At 43.8% G+C, this 14,731-nt stretch overlaps 1 protein-coding gene across 5 annotated transcripts in view; it reads right to left on the reverse strand.

Moving 5' to 3' along the window:
• SH3PXD2A (SH3 and PX domains 2A) overlaps nt 1-14,731 on the reverse strand; it is an 868,884-nt gene that overhangs the window by 68,740 nt on the left and 785,413 nt on the right. For all 5 annotated transcript variants that reach the window (XM_078643704.1, XM_078643703.1, XM_078643706.1 and 2 more), the window contains one exon: nt 13,578-13,661. In XM_078643704.1, coding sequence (XP_078499830.1) covers nt 13,578-13,661 — 84 coding nt within the window. The remainder of the gene's footprint in view (nt 1-13,577; nt 13,662-14,731) is intronic.

Below are 14,731 nucleotides of genomic sequence, written 5' to 3' on the forward strand. Positions count from 1 at the left end.
AAAATGATGGCTCTTCCCCGACTATTGTATACTCTGCAAAGCACACCATGCGAGGGGTCCCCTGCCTTCTTCCAAAGGGTGAATTCGAAACTCCGAGCATTACTGTGGTGCGGATCTGTGCCTCAGATAGCATTAGGCAAACTGCAAATGAGGGAGGACTGGCGGTGTTGACATTTGTAGCAACTACTGGGCTGCCCAGTTGGTCACAATCAATGGATGGATGGATGCATGTTCGGAGAGAGGATCGAACCAGCTTACAGGGTGGGTAGACTGGCCATGGGCAGGAAAGGGCCGCGGGCTAGAATATACACCAGGTGAGCAGGGATGAAAATTCGAACTCATACCAGAACAGTAGTTAGAGCATGGCATGCAGCGACAAAATATCTGGGTTGGAAAGGGAAACGTACAGGCATGACGACCCTCTGGGCGGGCGACCGCCTGTAAGGAATACGTGACCTGGGGGGCTTTACCAAGTGGGAGCTATTGACCCTGGAGAGTCTATGGGACATATGGAGAGGACAGGCTTATATAATATTCACAACCCTACAAACAGAATATGAAATGGGGAGTGGCTTAGATACACCCAGTTAGGACACGCCCTACAGAAACATATTAATGAGAGGGAGACCCTAGTGGAAGTCTCTCCATTGGAAGACAGGATACTTGCAGAACAACTACAGGACAAAACTATCTCTATACTGTATAAAAGGTAACCAAAAATGCTCCAGACACCTTAGGCACATTGAGGAGTACCTGGAAACATGATTTGGGCCGCCTGGAGGAGGAGGAATGGGTGAAGGAGCTCTAAGGTCCAAGAGAAGTGGTAATTTGAGCAAGGTTTCGATTGATACAATTAAAAATTCTCCATAGAGTATATTATCCCAGGTCAGTGCTGCACCGAATGGGACATCTTGACAACACACAGAGTGTGCGAGTCAGACGGGTCCTTCTATCACTTACTATGGGAATGCCCAATCCTCCAGGCATACTGGCAGAAAATAGCAGAGGAGATGGCAGCAACAATAGGCTTAGCGGTACCAGTGGAGCCAAAATGGTTCCTATTGCTGGCTGCAGGAGAAGAAGACACATGTAAGACAATGGCTGGCATTAGCAGCGGTGGTTGCAAAAAGGAATATTGCAAAGAAATGGCAGATAACCACCACTCCGACAGTAAAAGAATAGGCAAATGATTTAGATGTGTGCTGGCAAGTGGAGCGCACGACATACAAGAGTAGAGGGTGCCCCAAGAAATAGGAAAATATATGGGGGGGCCTGGCAAGCATACAGAGGCTATAGGGAGGACACTGTATTTTAAAGCGTCGTTATTATTCAATAATGCTGTAAGTAACGTCATTATACAACAGCAATTATCAAAAGGAATGATGATACAATATAACTGTTCCCTGTATGTACAATTCAGTGTGTACGTACTAATAAAAAAAGAGTTTAAAATAAATAAATTGTACACAACCGTCCACTAGCAAAATACACAGTTGCCCACATGATGCTAATTTAGCTCATCCAAAGCAACATGGCCTTGCGTGGATGGCACTCATGTTTTATTGATCTTATTTATTTTTAGGATTTCTGTTGGCATGGCATGGTCACTCTAGAGGAATCTTCTGGTACTGCCAGCTGATGTCATTAGAGGATAAAGATCTAAGATTGACCTTTGTTGAAGAGCCATGTTTTAATGGCTTTCATGTAGGTAAGTGTTGGATACAATGGATGGTGGGTGGAATTTTATTCCAGGGTATGGAACCTTGTACCAAAAAACACGACTGCCCCATCTGGTAAGTTTTATTGGCTGAATCATTGAAGTGCTATGGAACAGGAGTAAATGGTTTCGGGTGGAGAATACTTAATTTTTTTCCGTCCAAAGATTTGCGGCATGGCTGTAGCAGATTTTATGCAGTAGGGAGCACGATTTGAATAATATATGTTTACGTATCAGCGAGGCAGTGGAGTTGCTTGAGCAAATGGACAGTGAGTCAGATTTCTTTAGGTTGAAAATTACTTTTTTTTAATGTATTCTTTGTATTTTTTAGGGAGTCCAATGTATACTGAGTGTCTATAATCTAATCTCGAATGCACAAATGTATTGGTCAGGGTAACTTTGTCTGAGAAAGACAGACAAGGGATGACCCTTCGAAGAAGCCTGATTTGGTAAGAGCAGGTTTGTGTGACTTTGGTTATTTAAGCATCCATGTTCAGTTTGGAATCATAAATAATTCTCAGACTATGTACTGAGGTAACTTGTCGTGGATAATCTCTCAGAGAGAAGGGCTAGCGTGAATTATCCTATTTGTTAATGTGACTTAAAGATGAAAAAAAATTGGATTTACCACAGGTTAATTTAAGAAAGTTGTCATTCTTCCACTTTCTGATGGTACACATGGTTGATTGAAACCTAAAATTCCCATGATGTGTTTCATTTTGTAAATTATCAACAGTGTCTCATCTGCCTATAAATAGGATGTTACTTTTACGAGGTTTTGAACCACTGTAAAAGCCTGACCATAAAGTGTAAAAAGCAGATGTGATAATGAGGAGCACTGAAGGACACTACCTGCCAACTGCTTGTGGGATGATTATAATTTTCCTAACTGAATTGTTTGGGATCTCTCTGTACTATACATTTCTAACCAATTAAGTGCATTCAGCAATTGAGTTAGAAGTCTTGTGGTCAATTGTGGAACGGAAACGTCCCATACCTCCCTCGGGCGATGGCTCAGCACGAACTCTCTGGGCTCCGAACCCGACCATACCGCGTCCCTGGCAACACGGACTCCTCCCCTTTCTCTTCCCATGCAGGAACCAATCACGCTGAACGGAAGACCGGAAGGACCTTACACTGACCCCTGAAGTCCCGCCCTCGACCACGACCCCGAACCCAGAAAAGCCGACAGAAGCGAGCTGAGAGCGTTCAAGGCGGCGGACTCGTGGCAGGAGACAGCGTGCAGAGAACCGGAGGTGGAGAACGGAGGTAGCGGAAGCAGCGGAGAAGAGAAGACCGGAGGCGAGGACGAGGACGTTTGGACCGAAGACTGGTTGAGTCCCCAGGAGGTGGCTGGAGAGCGGCCGCAACTCGCGGGAGAGTTGCGGCGGGGCATGTGAGTACCCTGTCTCCTGGCTCCCAGGTCGACCTGTATATTTGTGTAGATAGAGCGTCCCCTCACCTCGTAGCATCACTAAGCGCACTGTATATATATATCATAGACCACGTCACAAGTCCGATAGAGTAGGAAACCCCACACCTGAACCCTCACCAAGTCCACCCTCTTCCTTCCCGCTCTTTCTCCTTCCAATCCCCGACCCTACCGTCCCATTCCTCACGCTCGCTTCACCCTCCCCACGATCCCTGGTGTTGGTGACAGTACTCAGGCAGTCCTGCGTTTAAGGACTAACCGCCCTGTTCTCTCTCTCCCATTTAACTCCGAGGACCACCGGACCCGACGTGGAGAAGAAGGATCTACTCCAGAGACGTCCAGCCTACAGAACCTTTCCCGGACCTTAACTCACCCGACGACTACATCCAGGAACACTTCCTTCATCCCTATCCTCTGCTTCTTTACCTTCCATACCCCTGACTTTGTGTACAACAATAAAGGAAGCTAAGACATAGCTCACTACATCCGGCCTCCACGCCTGTTATTCCTGTCCGCCCAAACCCACAGCCCACATCAATATAGTATAAGGATGCAGAAAGGTCAAGAAGTATGATCAGCCCTGAACCACCAGCATTTGCAATCATTCTTCGATCGTCAACTGCTGAGTTTAAGACTGCATCTGTCAAGAAGCCAGGTCTAACATTGCTTGAGTCTTAAAGAGAAGTTGATTAGCCTCCGTGAAGGTCTACAGTTTCATAGTTACCACTTTTTCAATGAGCTTGTCCACAAAACGAGGTTTGGGGGGAAAAGGCCAATAGTTCACAGGGTTTGTTGGGTCAAGATGGGATTTATTTAAGATTGGGCGAACTATTTCTCTCTTGAGATTAGGTGAGACCATGCCTATGTTAAGTGGGGCATTTAATATGTTGGTGATCATAGGACCAACTGTATTGCATAATGATTTGAGGACTACTGCTGGGCAGGTGTCTGAGGGGTGCCTAAGGGCTTTCGGGATGTTATTACATCAAGACCTTGTCTTGACAGGGGAGTGTAGGTAGAGACACTTGGTGTGGTTGGCGGAATCAGATTAGCCTGTTTGAATTCATTTTCGCTTTTAAAGTATGTTTAACTTTAAATTAGTCCATAGAGACTTGTGAAAGTTCTACGTCCGCTTTATTAGCGAATTATACAGATTATCTATTGCATGAAATAGGATATGGATATTTTTATTTGTGATTAGTAGCTTGTTAAAGTAATATCTTTGTTGAGCATTTGTGATTGTGGGATTGCTGTTTGCATCTATATTTGATAAATGATTTTGTCATTCAGTGCGTACTTTTTCCTCTGATTTTTCTAGTTGGTTTATGAGTTTTTTGATGATGTGACCAAGCAGAATATAGACATTTTGTCTAAGAGTTTTTTATACAGGAGGAGCAATCTCCTATGATTCCAAAGGTGAACTGTTGAGCTACTCCAGCAGACTTCAGGATTGGTCTTTGCTGGGGTGACATTATTTTTTTTTGAAAGTGTTCCTCAAATTGCTTGATGGGGACTGATTTTCAGTTTAGTTTAATGGCTGGTTTAGCTTGGCGTTTCATGTTAGCTAGTTTGGATTGTTTTTATCACAAAGGACACAAAGAATTGATCAGACTTGGTCAATTCACACACATAGAGAAATTATGTTCCTGAGATTTGCAAAGATGAAGCCCAGTGTATGCCCACCTTATGGATGGGACCCATTACAATTTGATTTAGTCTAAGATGTGAGATTGGGTCTAATCCTCAGCATCTTTAATTTTGTCCGCCCAAGTATTAAAATCTCCTGGGACAAGTAGTTATGAAAAATGTAAAAACATGTAAAATAAGTTCTTCTAACCAATTAAAGTTTTCTGCTTTAGCTTCAGGTGAAAGGTATGCTAGGATGCAGGCTAAGAGGTGCTTTGGTTGGATGTTTATTTTTAAGAATAGTGTTTCAGTATTTTGAAATTTTTGCATGGGAGGGAGGATATTTGTTATTACCATAAGTTATTTCAAGAACTGACTTTGGTAATATGCTTCTAGTAGGCTCTTCAAAATGTATGCCCATCAAAGATGTGCTATGTTCTACTGCTAGAGTGAGTTAGGTCACAGAAATGTGTTAACATTACACCAGTTCTCAAAGATCTTCACTGGTTACCTCTGGAAGCCAAGTTAAAATTCGAGCTGGTCTGCATAGTATACAAAGCCCTACCTCTACCTGACTATCTGTACAATGTACTAATGATTGAAGGAACTGACAGAAAACTAAGAAGCATACAAAAACGCTGGAAACTAAGGAGTTCTGAACTAAAAAAAAAAGCTACTATTACAGCATTTTTTCAGGGGCAGCTGCAGCATTATAGAATATCCCAGTAGTCAAAAACTAAGATGTGCTTAATCACTTTTACAGATCCAAAAGAAACTAGTTGAGACTGCATCTGCTACAACAAATGATGACTGTAATGTTAGGCCTAGCTCTTTACACATCCTCTATTTCTCCTCACCACTTCTGCTAAGACATAATAGAATTTCCCTTCCTGCCTCTCACTCAGGTAGAGTTCAATTCTCATCAAATGTTCTATTTTAGCCTCTCATCTGTCTGTAGTTGAATCATTTATCATCACTATGCTCATCCCTGGTCAAAGTGAGATGTACTCCGTGTGTGCACACCATCTATTATCCTCCTCTTCAACATATACCTCAACCTTTTTTCCAGCCTCTCTCTATTACATAATTCTACTCTCATTTCAATCTCTCCTGACAGCCTACAACTTTTCTGTAGTTCTATCTTACCATACCATACCATACCATATCCATTTATAAAGCGCACGGCTACCACCAATGGCGGTGTCCCGGCGCTAAAAATAGCAGTGTGGTCAGACAGGGGAAAGAGACAAGCTAAGGCAAATCAAACAGCTTTGTTTTCAGTGCCTTCCTGAAAATGGAATTCGATTCTGCTTTACGCAGGTGGTCAGGCAAAGAATTCCAGAAAGCATCCGTTCTCACTGCGAAGGCTCGCCCACCAATCCTGGCTTTAGCAAAGCGAAGAGTGTGGAGTAGCACCTGAGAATTGGATCGCAAGGTCCTGGTCTGATGATATTTCTGAAGTCTCTGTTTCAGATATCCTGGACCTCTATCTCTTAAGACTCTGTAGGCAAGGGACAGTGCCTTGAATTCGATTCTCCTTTTTTACTGGGAGCCAGTGAAGGCTGTGCAGATGAGAAGAAATGTGATGGCGGAGGGGCACATTTCTGATAAACCTCGCTGTAGCGTTCTAGACTGTCTGCAATCTCTGAGTAAGGTAAGCAGGGAGACCCAGCTACAAGCTGTTTGCATAGTCCAGCTGAGATGTAACTATTCTTGCCCAACAGTCCATCGGCAGATAGTGGAAGAATCTTCGCAAGGCTTTAAGTTTCCAAAAACAAGCTCTGGAGACTTGACCAATCTGGGCCTTGCCCAAAAGTTTAGAATCAAATTTAAAGCCTACATTTCTGACTGAGGGGACAGGACAGGGGTTCAGCTGCGCCAGCCACCAGAGATCTGCACGTGGAGGCGAAGGTTGATTAAAAAACATCACCTCGTTTTGTCATTATTTAATTTCAGGCAATTGTCTGTCATCCAGGAGGCAATCTTGACGAGGCAGTGCCTGAAGCTGTCAAACGCGGCCTTTGCAAGGTCTTTGAACGAGTACACCAGCTGCGTATCATCAGTGTATGAAATCATTCTCACTCCACAGTGTTCCACTACAGACGGCTGAGGAGTAAGATAAACATTAAACAGGGTGGGGCTCAGCGCTGAGCCCCGGGGAACTCCACATACCATAGGGCTAGAAGAGGAGACATGAGGGTGCAGAAAGACCTGCTGAGAATGGGCTAAACCAGGTCAAAATAGTCCCCGAGATACCCAGCTGTGCCAGTCGATCTAAAAGGATCAGATGGGAGACCGTATCAAAGGCTGCAGCCAAGTCCAGCAGCACAAGCATGACACAGCTACCTTGGTCAAGGGATTCTCGGATGGTTTCCACCACTTCCAACAGAGCAGTCTCAGTACTGCAGCCCGTTCTAAAGCCTGACTGGGAGTCATGAAGAAGAATATTGGACTCCATGAAGTCAGATAGCTGTCTCTGAAATTCCTTCTCCAGATTTTTGTTTGCAGGAGCGGGCTGGAGCGAGATGGGCCTAAAGTTCTTAAGTATGCCAGGGTCCGCATCTTCTTTCTTAAGAATAGGCAATACATATGCTTTTTTCCATATAGAGGGATAGCTACCCAAAGTCAGAGAAGCATTCCAGTTAAAATGTAAGTGGGGGTTAAAAAAAGGGGCCAGCAGTTTGAAAAATCTGTCTGGACAAGGATTAAGTGGCGAACCTGACTTAGTTCTTTCCAGGTCTAAAAGGGACGATTTTGGACAAAAAGGCTGAAATTCAGTCCAGGGGCTAGGAGAATCAGGAGACAAAGAAGTGGTAGTATTGGCCTCTGACATTGAAAAGGAAGAGTATATAGATTGAACCTTCTCCTGGAAAAAGTTTGACAGCTCTTTGCATAAATCAGACGATGGCGTAATAGTGCTCATTGTAACTAGAGGTTTCATAAAACCTTGCAAAATCTTGAAAACTTCCTTGGAGGAGTTGTCAGACTCTTTAATTTGGTTGGCTAAGTAGTTCCTGATAGCCAGACGTTTGAGGGCATGACATTTTTTAGTGCTGTTTTGTAAACACACTTCGCACCCAAGTTGTAGGTTTTTCGCCAGATGCGCTCCAGCTTTTTGCAAACACTTTTCTCTAAGCGAAGTTCTGGGGAGAACCAGGGAGCGGAAGGTTTCTTCTTAGTGATTTTTACAGTTTTGATATGAGCAATGATATCAAGGGAGGTAGTAACCCATTCGTTAAAGGTGGTAGCTTCCACGCTGGGATCGCCAGCCAGCCGAAGTGGGGTATTCTGAAGGGAGGAACCTATGGACTCAGGAAAACCCTCCCAGTTTCTCTTCTTCACACATGCTGGCCTAGGACTATGTTTCCCGAAACTTCTCGGCAGGCTGAACGGAACCAACCAATGGTCTGTCCAAGTTAATGGCAGGGGAGCCTCACTCTTAAGTGTGGGATCATTCGAAAATATGTTATCCAACATATGACCTGCTCGATTTGTGGGGGCTGCGACCAGTTGAGTCAAATTTAATCTCCCCAACATATAAGCCACTTGGAGTGCCAGGGTGCAGTCCACATTGTCCATATGGGCATTAAAATTGCCAAGAATCGTAAAATGTGCATGTCTCAAAGAAAGATTGGCTGTAATGTCACCCAGCTTCGAGAGATGGACAGATACCGCGTCCAGGGGTCGATAGACCAGAATGCCCGCAAAAGTAAGCCCTGGAGACATTGTTTATGGAAAAAGACATGGCCTCAATCAACCCTATGTTCTCAATTTTTTGCATGAAATCTCCCACATGTCTTTCAAGTTAATAGCTAGGCCTCCTCCGCGCCTATTATCCTCACGATTGACCATAGAGATCTTAAAACCAGCAGTAACGCAAACCAGCAGGTAACGCAAGCAAAATGTCAGGGTTGGATGTCTCTCTTAGCCAAGTCTCTGTAAGGAACATAAGGTCCCAGAGATTGGACTCAAGAGAGAGCCAAATGTCCTCCGTATGTTTGGGAAGCGACCTGCAGTTTACCGAGCAGGCTCTGATAAGGGGTTTGTCATAATTAGTACCTATTACGGATGACTTGGCCCCAACTACCCCTGCACCATGTTTTCCCTCTGACCCCCCAAACTCATAGGAGCAGGACTTACATTGGTAAGCCTGACCAAAGGTTACCGAACGAAAGTCGGGGGAAATGGGATTAGCACTGCATCTCAGATTCAGATCCAATAGCTGCTTTCTGGTCCAAGTGGTTCTTACACAGGGGCCCTTTTTGGCAACATGCCTGGCGCTGGCCGCTTCAAAATATCCCAAATTAATATCGATGATGTGGGGTGCAACTTTATTAAGCTAAAATAAATGAAAATAAAATAACCACACTTAGCTTCCTCCAGAGGAGGAACATCGCAAGGGGTTTGGTGTTATGCCACCCAGACTCTTGAAAATATGTACACAGGTATTGTGAAACATCCCACGAAACTTCAACTTTAGCAAGACCTTGCAACTATACTGGTTCTCAGAATGAAATGGTCAGATCACCCAACCTCAAAACAGAAGTGTATGCACTTGTAGTCAATGGTATTAAGAGTCAAAATGATGTTCATGACAAAATATGCTGGATTCAAAGCCTAAGTATAAAAGACACATTGTTTCAAACCTAATTTGCAACTTGTGATTGGTGACAAGCAGAGAGATGTTGACAGAAACATTGAACAAAAACAAAATATGGAGTCTGTTAGAGCGGTCAGCCTTAGTGTGGCCTTCCCCCAAGGATGTTGCATTTCTCCTTCATATTTGCTCATCGTGTTTTTGTTAGCCTTAGGACTTTGTGCACTTTACCACTACTGACCAGTGCTAAAGTGTGTGCTCACTCTCTAAAAACATGGTAAAATTGCATTGCACCCAATTGTCACATTTAATTTGCTTGTGACTCCCTAGTAAAGAGGTACTACACGTACACAGGGACCGTAAATTAAACTGAAGTTTTAAACTGCCATTTCGACCTGGCAAAATAAATCTTTTGCCAGGCCTAAACCTTCCTTTTCAATGCATATAATTCACTCCTAGGGTATGCCCTATACAGCCCACAGGGCAGGGTGCAGTGTATTTAAAAAGTCGGACACGTAAAAAAACAACTTACATTCATTTTTCATTACTGCAAGGCCTACCTCTTCCATAGGATAACATTGGGTTACCTTATTACATTTAAGAAGTGATAACTTTCCATTAGGAGCAGGTAGGAATATAGGATTTGGTGTCTAAAGAATTGCAATTTAAAACCCTATAAAAATGGTAACGTTGGATTTTAAGTCACAATTCTGAAAATGCCACTTTAGAAAGTTGGCATATTCTTGTCCCAACCATTTGGTGCCCGAGTCTGTATCTTGGGTCACATGACTAGGTGTAAGAGATGTTGACAGGATGGCCCATCTGATTTGAAAGTGGGAGGAGCTGTCACCTTCAACACTTAAACATCACAAAGGATCTGCCTCAGCACATTCACAAAGGGTTTCACACCAGGGCCGGTATTACCAGGCATTGGGCATTTCCCTGGGAGGCTGGAAGTGTGGGGGCCAGTTATGCATCAGTGGGGGCTGGTTTTGCAGAGGTGCTGCAATATCAGCCCCAATAACAAAAGCAGCAGTGCTTCACACTTGCACGTCCCCCTTACACCCCCCCCTTTTCAAGGGAGCTGGTCGGACAAAATTGCCAGGGCTGCTTCAGGTGTCCAGTCTGACCTTTTTCACATTAGTCTTTTGTGCTCCCAGACATGCTGAGGGCAGGGCAGGGAGACAGGAAATTCCAAACTCCTACTTCAAAACTAGCACCAAGTATAAATATTGGAACCTTAGACTTAACTTTTCAGTACACCTTTGGACCTGTGGAATACTCGGAAGGACTGCTGTGCTGCTCTGCTGCCAGAAGAACTGCTATTCTGCTCCCCTGCTACTTCAGTGAAAAAAGAACTGGACCGGCATCTTGAACCCAGGACCACCAGAGTGACTCCAATTTCAGCAGATGCCTTAAAACCAAGATTTTACGATCATCATGGTACAGAGACCAGGCATGACCAAGATAACAGGATGAGGCTAGGAGCAATGCATAGTATTTCTCTTTTAAAGTTCTATTGCCCTATTTCTGGTGATTGATACACAGTTTTTCACTTGATGCTTAATTGCTTGTATTGTTGAGTGTTAGTAGAGTGTTATTCGATACTCAATCCTGATCTTTTCTAAGGTGTTCTAGGGCCACATTTGTGCTACATTAAACTTCAAAAATAATCTGAGCTTTGGTCAGCAAGGTCTATTTAGTCAAAATAATTTATAAAGACATGACTGAAAGGAGAAGTCGGTCCTCTCTCCAGGCCACAGCCTTGCAAATTTGAATTGTCAAAGCACACAATTAATTTCTTCCAGTCTTCTCTATACTCCCCTTCTTACTCACGTATTCCCATATTTTCCATTTGGAGCTTTAAAATCAAATAAATAAAAGCAATAAAATGAGTTAGTAATGCATTTTCACAGAAATAAGTAGTTTTTGTCAAAACTTTACATACAAACGCAAAAATCTTGGAAAACTTGGCTCATTGTTTTAGCACATTCTTCCCTATCTTTCTCCAAGATCTATTATTAGATTTTGATTAATTTAGACTGAAAAATGTGTGAGATGTAGAAGAGAATATATGCCACCGCTTAAAAAACAAATCTGCAAACCATAAAAAAAACTACTGAAATTTATAGGACACTTTTCATATACATTGGGGTTGACACACTGAGAGCGCCTCAATCTCAGTGAATCTGGGCCCACACTAGCTGCATATTTTGTTTTTAATCAGTCAGTCACACAGTTGACATAAAATAACTAGAAAATCTGTCAAAGACTATAATTTATGTCGAGTCCCTTTCTAAAAATGTCTTATGGCTGGTTAGCGGGGGCTTCTCTGCATCTTCAAGACCACAAAATTCATTTCTTCAGACTTGTTTCCCTTCTGTCAGCAATCTCTTTTTTTTTTACACTCTTCCGGCTGGAAAAATGCTCTCCGTTCCAGGAGGCACTGAATTAATACAAACTAGACTCCGTGCCAGCAGTTTTGGGGAGGATTCAGTTTCTTTGGCTTGCTTCGTTACTTGCTGATGCCCAAAAACTCAGCGAAAACTGCAGAATCTCTTTTTCTCTTTTTTATAACAAACTTAACCCGGATTTTGAATAATGCTTAATCGGAAAAAAACAAGTTTCAGATCGTGTCCAGGATCTCGGGGCCTGTGTGGTGATTCCACTGGCTCCGACGATTCCCATACCTAAAATATCAGGCTACCCGTTTCGTAGAAAGTGTTGTGCATCATCTGGAGTTGTAAAATTTTCCAAGAGAAGCCAATGCAAAATCTGAAGAATCAAGATAGCATCTGGCATGAAATAGCACTGCCGAATAACTGCTTTATGTTTGCCTGAAATTGTCTTCATTCCTTGTGTGTGATTGTTTGTCCTCTTCCTTCTCAATTGGGGAGGCTTATGAAAGTAGGGGAGATTGTTGCTTCCGACTTGTCCCTCACTTCTCCATTGCTTCCCATCTGTCCCCAAGCCTTCAAGATGATCTTTGCCCCCATCACCTCTGTTGTGTATGGTCCATAACGCCCTATTTGTAATAATTCTCTAGCAGTAAACAAAATCTCTAGATCAGGGGCTGTATTACATACAGTTCTCTGGGGCGCAACGGGCGTTTGCGCCCTCTTTGCGTGCCCCTGGGGAACTTTGGTTTCACAGAAAGGGCAGCAGATGCCTGTGTGGCCTCTTCTGTAACACCAATAGCGCTGGCACACAAAGCATCAGCGCTATTTTCAAGCGGGAGTTCCCTCATTTGCATGGGAGCGTTCTCAATGCAAATGAGAGAATCCCTTTGCCTCTGTGCCCGCGCTGTATTACAGACACAGGCTAAGAGGCAAAGAAGCCCTCAAGAGGCACACTAACAGTGCGCATTATATAAGGTGGCGCACTGTCAGTGCGCCCCCTGAGAGCAGACCTCTGAAGGGAGAAATGGAGGTCCCCTCAGACATCCCCTTGCAGCAAGGGGATCTCTTTTACCTTAAACACGGACCAGCTTCAAAGCAGCCGCTCCGAATTTCACGTGAGTGCGCTGCCACCTGGGAAGCACGAGTTCGCAGCTGCCTTGGGGGCAGTGCATTCCCCATAATGAGGCACACTGTCCTTCATTGGGCCGGGCACACCTTTTAAAGGTGTGCCCAACGTAATGAAGGAAAGTGTGCCACATGTATAATGATGCCCATGGGCTCCTTCTTCAGATCAGAAACACAATCTCCGCCATGCGCCAGGATGGCACCTTCAAACCCAGGCCAATTTTACGCAAACCATGCCAGGTGAGGTCTTTCACAGCACCCAGAACATGGATCAAGTCACAGCCAGGCTCAATATAGAGCTTCACCTTCAGAACTCACCATCAACCCAGATGGGTGCTGAAACAATAACACGTCACCTTCCCAAATGTGTTCTGCATCCTTTCAGGTGCAGGGTCCTCCTCCCCTCCCCTATAGGAAAGCTTACTGGTGGTATTGTCCAGTGTTACCATAGCACAGATTTATTTCAAGAAACGCTCCAATTGTATGCAAACAATGACAACAGTCATGAAATGGGATTATGAAGACATTTTTGGCAAAGCTGACAAAAAATGTTAGAAATAAAGAATAAAACAGCAACATGGGGAGTAGGATGCACACAAACAACTTTAACCAATATGTTCTCATGCACTTTACTGCAGTATCAGTTTGGCACACATGACCCAGTCATGGAAGTCAATTCACCTCGACTCTGCTGCCTGTTGACCATGCCACCCAGAGTCCATCGCCGGTCCAGGCGCCGCAGGTGAGCTTTGCGTCTCTTAGTAACTGGTGGGAAACATGGATGAAAACAAAGAAAAGAAAGGAAGATGACGGGGAGATGAGAACAAAAAATAACCATGAAAATTACATGGAAGACAAGCATGGCACTAAATGATTGCATGGAATGCAAAAAGAGATATGTATTAGCCACATGGAGGAAATAGGTGAACCTTTTGAGATCTGGATGCAAGTACAAAAGAATCACGGTCTTCTCTTTGAAAACAAAACAGTATACCCTTTTATTGCAAGCTCTCGATGTTTTGGTACAACATGTCCTAATTTATCACACATGATCTACAGAGTGGACAGATCATGTGTTCGATCATGAGGCCAAATAAATTAAAGCTTTCCCTCTAATTCTTTTTAAATTTATGAACAAACGTGCAAAGAGCTGCCAAGTGTTTTGCAAACCAAATGTTTGGCTTCCAAAAATAAACTACATTGAGTAACTCTCAAACCACGAGGTCCGCATGAAAGAGATACCACACAGTCTTAGTGTCTCTACTTGGTCTCGAAGCCTCTTCGGCTGATAATGGTATGCAGAACGAGGAACTGGATGAATGCATCACTACACTGAAGACAATAACTGTCCTGAATGAGAGTCACCTCTAAAGAGGACCGCTAATGAAGGTCATCACAAGGAGACTCAAACCCCAGCCAGACATCAGCATACATATGAGAAGTCTAGAATCATTGCTTCTCACTGTTGTTATTTTTATTGTGCACTGGTGCCACTTTTGTGACCTTGAAAAGTTCTTCTTTGACCCTGTAAGGATGCACGAGAATACACACATGGGTGTTAAAGGTGTTGGCTAGTGACTCCTAAATGTCAAAATTTGGGGTATTTGCGTGGGAGGGCCAGAGTGGTGTTCCAGTCATGTTGAAGTGTGCTGGATACAGCATAGCGCTTGAAGGGTGGTTGGAAATAGTGTTGAGCGATGCGCATTGGGCAAAGAATTGTGCAAGAGCAGACAGGCACAGCAGGAAGGTGTGTGTGGGTAAATGACAGCACATGAGTGTCAGAGTGCGTGGGTGAAAAGTGGTTGGTCATGTGGTCAAAAAGACACAGCGATCTT

This window comes from Lissotriton helveticus, chromosome 5_1, assembly GCF_964261635.1.
Source record: "Lissotriton helveticus chromosome 5_1, aLisHel1.1, whole genome shotgun sequence".
NCBI lineage: Eukaryota > Metazoa > Chordata > Amphibia > Caudata > Salamandridae > Lissotriton > Lissotriton helveticus.